At 50.7% G+C, this 10,000-nt stretch overlaps 1 protein-coding gene across 1 annotated transcript in view; it reads right to left on the bottom strand.

The window, feature by feature from the left end:
* The window catches only part of dph1 (diphthamide biosynthesis 1), a gene marked incomplete at its 5' end in the record, with an annotated part of 51,996 nt that overhangs the window by 11,637 nt on the left and 30,359 nt on the right, over window positions 1–10,000 (bottom strand). The window contains 5 exon segments of the mRNA XM_084466507.1: window positions 479–579; window positions 2,599–2,755; window positions 3,566–3,634; window positions 8,867–8,988; window positions 9,524–9,678. Of these exon segments, the coding sequence (XP_084322633.1) occupies window positions 479–579; window positions 2,599–2,755; window positions 3,566–3,634; window positions 8,867–8,988; window positions 9,524–9,678 (604 nt within the window).

Genomic DNA, 10,000 nt, shown 5'->3' with positions numbered 1-10,000 from the left:
GCGGCGGAATCCATCTGGTGATAAACGACGGGCCGACTCGCGCTCACAGAAACAACCCGGCCGGGTAAGTGTTCAAAGGTGCAAGGTGGAGGAATACATTATACACATGAACCCACAGCAATGTGAACATTGTGGGCAGCCATGGCTGAGCGCTTCACCGGCGCTCAGGCAACACTGCGTTGCACGCAGAGCTGGGCCGGGTGATTGGCCAAGTTATGCCTTTACAGAAAGACAGAAGAGAACGGAAAACAGGCTTTCTGTATCGCTCCAGTAAGAGAGTTGGCTGATGCTTCATTTGTACTCTGCCAGCGTACTGCTGTGTGTGTGTGTGTGTGTGTGTTTGTGCGTGCTTGCATGTTTGTGTGCGTGCGTGCACATGTGTGTGCACATGCGCATGTGTGTGTCCATGCGTGCTTCTATGTGTACGTGTGCATATGCATAGATGGGCGTGCCTATGCGTGTGCATGTGTAGACTCACGCGTCCACATCGGACATCAGATCCAGTTTGCTGGGGAAGATCTCAGACAGCAGCACGCGGCTGAAGGACCGCCCCAGGGACTCCAGCTTGGCCTCCAGCGTCTGGGAACGAAGGAGACAGCACCCGGGGAGCAGGACGCGACGGGGCGAGAGACGGGGAGAGAGAGACAGACAGACAGAGACAGAGCCAGAGAGACAGAAACAGAGAGAGAGAGAGAGAGAGAGACAGAGACAGGCAGAGAGGGTGAGAAACCGAGTATATACACATTTAAATCCCTATTATATAGTAGCCTATCTTAGCTGATTGTATTTACTTTATTTATTATTTTGTGCTATTATTACTTTGTTAATGATAACGTCATGATGCATCTAATTTTACTCATGTGCTTTGGCAATGTAAAGTGCATTTTCAGTGCCAAAACCTTAGAGAAGAGAGCCTTTAGAATCGAGAGAGAGAGAGAGAGAGAGAGAGAGAGAGAGAGAGAGAGAGAGAGAGAGAGAGAGAGAGAGAGAGAGAGAGAGAGAGAGAGAGAGAGAGAGCAAGAGAGAGAGAGAGAGAGACCATGTTCATCCATACTAAACGTATGAGTCCATCTGTGGGAGCAGGCATCACCTTGGAACACATTCAGATACTCAGAGAGCGAGACTAAGACCAGCAGTCAGCGTGACGCACAGACGCCTTCACCCACGGTCAGCGGGAAACCGGCTGAACTCTGTCGCTGTACAGCCCCCTACATTCAGTGTGCGTGCGTGTGTGTGTGTGTTGTCCGTGTGTGTGTGTTGTCCGTGTGTGTGTGTGTGTGTGTGTGTGTGTGTGTGTGTGTGTGTGTGTGTGTGTGTGTGTGTGTGTGTGTGTGTTGTCCGTCCGTGGGCCTGTGCGTCAAATCCAATCCAAACGCACCAAACACCACAGCACCACCTCGCCACAGCGGTGGACACAAACAGCGTACCGCCAGCAGAGATCCACAAATCCTAGCGTCGGAGCTCCTCCTCCTCCTCCCACTCCCATGCCCCCCCTTTGATGCCGGGGTCCTGCGCCGCCCCCCCCCCCCTCAGTGGTCAGAGTGGCCGCTGACGGGGCTACTTTGGGGAGATAAAAGCCCACTTTACTAAGAGGTACGGCGGGAGAGCGTCGGGCGCTTGGTGCTCCCTTATGGGAGATAAGGTCCTCTGACATCGGGGGTTATCTCGCTCCACTTTGTTAATCGGGACACACCGCCACCGGGGGAGTGCTGGCGGGGCCCCCGGTGCTCTCCCCCACCCCACCCCCCCCCCCCCGCCCCCGCCGACGGTGAAGGAGACAGCTCTCGGGCGCTCCAGGTTGACATTTTAGATTCTAAATGTAAACTCCCTCAAGTGTTTGTGTGTTTACAAAAGAAATCCCGGCGCCGCCGCCGCTGCGGCGACTCAACCGCTCTGACAACCGGAGAGAAAAGGGATATAAACACGGCCCGGCGTTTAGGACCACCTCGGCCAAACCCGGGGTGCCAGAGCGTTCTCAGAAGACGTCTCTCTCTCTCTCTCTCTCTCCCCGGCCCCACCCTACGCCTGGTCCTGCATGCATACAAATTAAAGAAGGGGAGTGGGAGCAGGGAGGGGAAAAGAGCGAGTGGAGCACAGCTCATGAAGTCAGATCAAACGGAGGAGGGAGAACAAAGGGAAGGCGCGGGGAGCGGGGCGTGTGTGGAGCGGGAGGGCGGGGCGTATTGACTGGATAGAGGGATTTGTAGCCGATGAATTGGAAGCCAGGGGCTGACGCACGCACTCGCCCTGTACGCCTGTCGCATGCGGGCTAACAAGAGCGTCGGGTTGTGAATGCACTAGTGCGCGCACACACTAGCGCACGCACACACACACACACACACACACACACACACACACACACACGGGGGTATAAGAGCGAGGCCTAAGGCTGGCTGGATTAGCGCTGGGACGTTTGACGGGCTGAAACCCTTAAACTTATGAAATAATAAGCTGTCAGTGTGGAGACCGCATGTCCTATGTGTGCACCGTGTCACTTAAACCCACCCGAGAGACATTCACATTACAAAAGGGTAACATAAGAGGCCTCCAGACACGTGGACGTCTGGACAAGCCCATTGGCAGGAATCAGGCGCTTACCTCCAGGACTTTGGGGCTCCCCTGCCTGCCCAGTGTCCCCAGGATCAGGCCCCATCTCTGGGCCGAACAAGCCTGTTCGATGGACTTGAGCCGGATGGCCCTCATGGCTTCATGGTCGTAGTACTCTCTGGAGAACACCTTACTGTAAGGGTCATATCTGCACGCACACACACACACACACACACACACACACACACACACACACACACACACACACACACACACACACACACACACACACACACACACACACACACACACACACACACACACACACACACAGTTAGTACCACACACCGACAAAGGCTAAATACCTACCCCACACACACACTTTATGCGAGGAGAAAAACAACTTTATTATGCAGATTGAGCCCCATTAACACCCACTGGTTAATAACAGGTATGCACCTTGAGGACAGGAAGTCAAGAAAAGATGAGAAAATCCAATCAGGGGAAGCCATGGAGCATGACGGCAGGTACTGTCTCGCGGAGGAAACTGAGGCTATCCTGAGCATCTCATCTATCGCCGGCGCACAACACACTCTCTCATGATTACCATCTTGTTCGTGAGAAGAAATATCTGATCTGTGTAGCGGCGTGTGTGCGTTTTTATAACAACACCCCGACACTCTGCTTTGCATACAAACAAGATGGTACACAAAACACTGCAGGATCTCAACAGACTGCTATGACCCTGCACTCAGCCGGGCTGTAACACGTCACAAACACACGTGTACACGCGTCATCGCAATGATAAACGGTGCAAGGCGGCATTTTTGTACCCTGAAATAATGAAATAAAATCCAGTCTGCTTGGCTATGATGTGGTTTTATAATGAGGACGCTAGGAGGAACACAGTTTAATGAACGGATTACCGAAAACAGCTAATTAAATAGGGGTCAGCGTTCTACACATCTCAATTAAATCCGCTCTTTTGTTTTGCGTCGGGGTGAACCCTGAGACTCACCTGTAGGCTGGTAGCTCAGGGTTGGCAATCATGATGGACTCCAGGTGGAACCTGCCGTCTCCCAGGTATCTACAAGACAAAACACAGGACGCCGTCACACACTGAACCAACACATGGATCCAAGGAGGAGGGAGAGAGACCTCACTCTCGCTGACGTTCTCCCTCTGCCCTGTGGGTCCCAACAGCTGTCATCACCCCCTGTTGGGACGGTTCCCATTTACCCCTGCCACCCCTAGTGCCGCCTCCATCCACACGTACTCAAGGCGCTACAACTCGCGCGTGGTTGTTACGGCGATGAGTCACATGGCGCGCACCTCTGAAATTCCGAAGCTCCACGCAGAGAGGGGGGGCCACCTGCCTCGCCACACCCATGTGAGCACCGAACGCCAACTGTATACAACGCCACGGCCGTGTGTGGACAGTCCGCACACCTAACGCATCACCGTGTCCCACAGAGACCGGCCTCTCGCTGGCCGTCTCCACGATTTCAGGAGCCAAACACAGACAGACACACAGCCACACACACACACATACACACACACACACACAAATCTCCCCAGGGGCTGGCTCGGAGGGGAGTCATGCTATCAACTTTGCACGGGGGCCCATACTACAGTGCTCATTACTTTACAGTCTTACGAGGACCACAGGGAAATGACAGACAATTAAAACCCAGTAATTGCTCTATTCAGGGCAGCGACTGAAGCAGGTTGCGGGTGGGCTACCTAGAGGGTAGAGCAAAATCATTTTCCCTTCTTTTTTCCTGTGTGTGCTTGTGAGTGTGTTAACAAGTTGAACTGAAGGCAGAGTGAGGCCTGGGCAGCTTTACATCAGGATGGAGAAATGTTAAATCATATTCAGTCTCTCCCTCCTTCTCCTTCCCCTGCAGTGTCCCCCCCCCCCCCCCCCGCATTAAAGGGACGACCAGCAAGGGATTTTATAAATCTATGTTTCCACAGAGTCTCTGAGTCCATCTCTGCGCCTCACGCCGCCCTTTGGTAACTTCATCGAGGGCTGCTGCCGATGCCCGGGTGGTTAATGCAAATGCGTCTCCTCTCCCGTTACGCAACACCTCATAGTCCTCTCATCTTAAGCTCGATGCTAATAATAAAACTGTTACGAAATGCAGAGACGAGGAAGACGATGGGGCCAAGCTTTTCTCTCTCAATGCACTCAATGCCTCTGTGCAGAATTATTTCCCATTATTGCGACGGAGACGGACTAACCTTCGTGAATAAGCACAAGGACACACAGCGCGTTACAGCACCGGCCTTGATTCTCTGTGTTCACACATGAATGAAAAACGAAGAGAAAGACCCAAGAAAAAGATGCCAGCTGCTAGATTTCATTTTTTCGAAGGCAATGAGGCCAATCCAATTTTAAAATCCCATATTTAATTTTAAACAACCCAAGAGTGGCGGCTAAAGTTAACGAGTGAAAGCGCTTAAAACACAGAAACTGTGTAAAATCATAAAAATTCATTCATAGTGATGTAGAATGTAGAGAGGAGCACATCCTGACCAGGAGGGCTTGCTTCATGGAGCATTGCTGCTCAGACCTTCGTCTCCACACAATCACAATATGTCACCTCACACTCTACTTCAAAGATACGAGGGGGAGGGTCCACTTCAGGCAGAGGATGAGATGTTTTTGAGTGCTTTAATAAAATCTGAAAGACGAGGTTTTCCAGCATAGGTAGCGTATATCCTGTGAGCAGATCCTACATCCCACAGAGTGGAGGCCGCCGACTCGCTCCAACGTCTATCTATAGCACCCCGGCATCAGAGGACCACAATGCAATGGGTGATGGAGGCTGTCCTACAGCTTGTGTTACAAGCTTTGTGAAGGCCATGTATATTCATGCGTCGCAGTCAAACAGAGACATTGCGTTCCCCTCAGGAAGATCGCAGCAAATGTTTTAATATTGCTCCTTGGATGGTGGCGGAAATTACTTTATTCAATATAAAAAGGGAAATGGTGTTTTGTTTTGCCAGCGTTTTGGTATTGATATTATCAAAAAAAAAGAAAAAAAAAGACTTTATAGACACAAATAAAGTGCAGAGGAAGAGGGGAGGTAACAAGAGGGAAAGAGAAAGAAAAAGTCAAGAAAAAGTGAGACCAATTTTACGGCAAAGTAATTCGCACATCCTCCCTCCCGTCACACCTCGAACCAAACCAACTCAAACATCAAAGACAATCCATGTTGGACTAATGGGTAAAACAGACCCCGAACCTGTACGTCTCCCTCAACTCTCACACACACACACACACACACACACACACACACACACACACACACACACACACCTCAACATCAGACACAGATTCACCAGCACACATTTCTGGTCCTGGGGGTCTGGCTGATGCAGTCTCCCCCGCTTGTCCTCGCACGGCCCTCATCCTGCGCACTCTGAGCAGCGTGCTCGCACACAGTAACGCACAGTAACGCTTAGTAACACACAGTAACGCACTGTTACACACAGTAACGCACAGTAATGCTTAGTAACACACAGTAACGCACTGTAACGCACAGTAACGCTTAGTAACACACAGTAACGCACTGTTACACACAGTAACGCACAGTAATGCTTAGTAACACACAGTAACGCACTGTAACGCACAGTAACGCTTAGTAACACACAGTAACGCACTGTTACACACAGTAACGCACAGTAATGCTTAGTAACACACAGTAACGCACTGTAACGCACAGTAACGCTTAGTAACACACAGTAACGCACAGTAATGCTTAGTAACACAGTTACACACAGTAACGCACAGTAATGCTTAGTAACACACAGTAACGCACTGTTACACACAGTAATGCTTAGTAACACACAGTAACGCACTGTTACACACAGTAACGCACAGTAATGCTTAGTAACACACAGTAACGCGCTGTTACGCACAGTAACGCACAGTAATGCTTAGTAACACACAGTAACACACAGTAACGCTTAGTAATAGGGGTGCACGATAATTATCAGGCCAATAATTATCGGGCCGATAACAGAAATTATTACGTCATTCCGATAAGTCCGATATCATGACGAATAGCCACGATAACATAGCCTATATCATTTCAGTGCCCCGCTCCAACTAACGCTAAATTAAAGGTCTTATCGTAACCCTAAAAGTACACATCATACAATGAATTACAATACATGAGTTCACAGCTGCACGCGTATATAGAAAATGTTTATTTTTATGTTACACCTTTCCTGCTGTCGGCTCCCAGACCGTAGTCGAGAGCACAGGGGAGACGTCGATGTTCTCTCGGGGTAACACCCTTCCCTTTGACCGGCAGTGGGTCTGCTTATAGGTCGGAATATGGTCGGAATGAAGCGGCCGCCGATTATTGAAAGGCTGTGTACTTTATTCTTAGTTTCACCAACTTTACAGTACATGTTGGCACAGACACAACCGGACTCGTTCATTACTTCACTAAACTGACACACGCTACCGCTCGCTCTCCTCGCTCGTCCACTCACTCACACACACACGCACACACACTGCCATTCTCGCGCACACACATGCGCTAACTCTCGTAACACTTATTATTGACAACAGTTAGCTGAACATTATAGGGTCCCGTCCTTCCACTCCCTGTTTTCTCAGTTAAACACAGAGATCAATTACATTTGTCCCAGTGTTTGTTAGATGTGAAATTAAGCAAAAAAAGACGCTCTTCCTCCGGTAACGCAATCGTTTGTGACGCCTTTCTTATTCGTCGTTTCTTCTATTTGTCTGTGCCTCCAATGCTCCAATCTTTCATCGATTGATGCGGATGTTGTGGATGCAACGGAATATATGATGCATCGCTGCAGCAACATTTAAGATGATCGAGATGAGTTCTGCCCATTCTGCCTCCGTTGCTGTCTGCGGTCAGACCAAAACACACCTGAGTGACAGGGGCCGTTGTGGACCCTACGTCATATCCCGCCCCTTGCAAGCCCGCCCCCCTAAACCCCCCGTTGATTCTACTGATGTCTGAGCAACAATGTCATGATCATATATATGTATATGTGTGTGTGTTATCGGTTATTTAGGAGCTGAAAGTTATCGGTTAAAAAAAAAGTTATCGTGCTGTAACGCACAGTAACGCTTAGTAACACACAGTAACGCACTGTTACGCACAGTAACGCACCGTAACACACAGTAACGCACTGTTACACACAGTAACGTTACTGTGTGTTTCTAATGCACGGTAACACACGGTCACACACCGTAACACACGGTAACGCACCGTAACACACCGTAACACACAGTAACGCACCGTAACACACTGTGACTTCTGGAGCCCTGACAGAGTTATGATGAATTCTCTACTTCCCTTTTCAAATGTGGGGTCTCTTTCCTGCAGGTAATAGGGGGAGATGTGTGTGTGTGTGTGTGTGTGTGTGTGTGTGTGTGTGTGTGTGTGTGTGTGTGTGTGTGTGTGTGTGTGTGTGTGTGTGTGTGTGTGTGTACGCTTGTGTCCGTGTGTATAAACTCATGTGTTCCACGTGACCAACACCAACCCCCAGCCTTGTTGATATGACTGACGTCACGTTGACCTGCTTTTCCTAACGTTCTGCAAAAGCCATCCGCTAGCTTCCACCTCTTTTCATTACAGGCTAAAAAACTGAATTTAAAATGTGACACGGCCTCATGAAAGGCCTTCCCCACAGCAGGGGGCGGTATCAAAACAACCCCCCGCGGTGCCAAGGCGGCCAGACACAACACGGGGACATCGGCCCTGGGAATGCAAATTGGGAACATGGTTCGCACAATGCGGCGCGAGATCATGGACGCAAAGTATCGTCCGGATACAATTGCAGGCGGCGGATTGGGAGCTGTGTGAGACAGCTGGCTATGCCTGACATGACATCTTAAGCCCCCTAATTACATATTGTTCATGTGGCGGTGTCAAGCACCAAGAGTAATTACGGAGCCTATCTGGGCCAAGTGATATGATGACTCAGCCCGCATGCTGCTCCGCTGAGAGCAGAGCGGGTCGAGGTAGCTCCTTGAACCTCGTGTGGGCCTGGTGGAGTCTTTGTAACAGCACACCAGCCGTCACTTCCACTGACTCCAGTGTCTACCATGAGATGGACCTTTGTGGGAAGAAGAAGAGGAAGAGGAGAGATGGAGGAAGAGGAAGAGGGGAAGGAGGAAGAGGAGCAAGCGGAGGAGGAGGGGGAGGAAGAGGAGGAGGGGAAAGATGAGGAGGAGGAGGAGGAGGAGGAGGAGGAGGAGGAGGAGGAGGAGGAGAAGAAGAAGGAGGAGAAAAGGAAGAGGAGGAAGAGGAAGGGTTCTTACATTATAGCGTTGACGTTGCTGTCCAGGCGGGGCGAGGTGCAGCCCAGGATCTCTCCCGGGGACAACGGCCGACACTGTGGAACCAGCACTTCATACTCTGGCCTCAGGGCTGCACTCACAGCCTGCAGCACAGGAGAAACACATCAGCAGGGGGGAGAGAGAGGAAGGGAGAGAGAGCAAGAGAGAGAGAGAGAGAGAGAGCAAGAGCGAGAGCATTCAGGAGCATCGTAGCAGTGTGAATGTTGAGTAGCTGCTGCATCTAATAACCTCCTGCTACTACTAATGTTGAGTGCCTGCAAGATAAGCAGGGCGTGAAATAAGAGCTCCCTTGAGTTCAGGCCCATCTCTCTTTACCACGTCTGGAATAGCTCCAGCTGCGTTTTAAGGAAGCCCACACCTGTGCCTGACTTTAAAACCTGTGAAGTGGCTGATGGTAACTGCATGACTTAAACAAGAAAGGGTGTTTTATCAGGGAAACACAAGCAAACAAGAAGGGGGAGGGAGAGGGAGAGAGGGAGGGAGGGAGTGTAAGCATCTGTGTGAGACACGCAGCAACACAAAGACCTCTCGCTGTATCTCTCTCACACACATTGTTCTCTATCACACACATTACTCTCGCTCACACACACACCACACACACAGTGCCCAACTCCTCACCTGGAGCGCAGCCACAAACTGGATGGTGCTGACCAGCGCCAGGTAGTGTCCGGCGGGGAAGTTGAACTTGACCGTGTCCAGGAAGTGGGCATTGTCCATCTGGATGTCCACAAACACGTACAGCATCTTAATGCCCGCGGTGGAATCTATGGGGACTGCAGAGAGAGAGAGAGAGCGGGAGAGACAGAGAGAGAGAGCCAGAGAGCCAGAGAGAAAGAGAGAAAAAGAGAGAGAGAGAAACAGAGAGAGAGAGAGAGAGAGAGAGGAAGAGAGATGGTGAATTCATTATTTAGTTATGTCAGGTGAGCCGGAAGCGCAGTGCACATACATGCACTATTCATGGCGCTGACAGCCAAACCCGCATTCGCGCTGCTGCGTGTTCCCGAAACGCAGGCCGCGTGTGAACAGCCACACGTGTACGGCACCGGCAGAGAGGGGGACACAACGAGGGGACACCGTGGTAGGACGACGAGGGGA

The sequence above is a fragment of the Micromesistius poutassou genome (genome assembly GCF_964030765.1).
Source record: "Micromesistius poutassou genome assembly, chromosome: 4".
NCBI lineage: Eukaryota > Metazoa > Chordata > Actinopteri > Gadiformes > Gadidae > Micromesistius > Micromesistius poutassou.
Note: the sequence above shows the minus strand (reverse complement) of the source record. Positions and strands in the feature narration are given on the sequence as shown.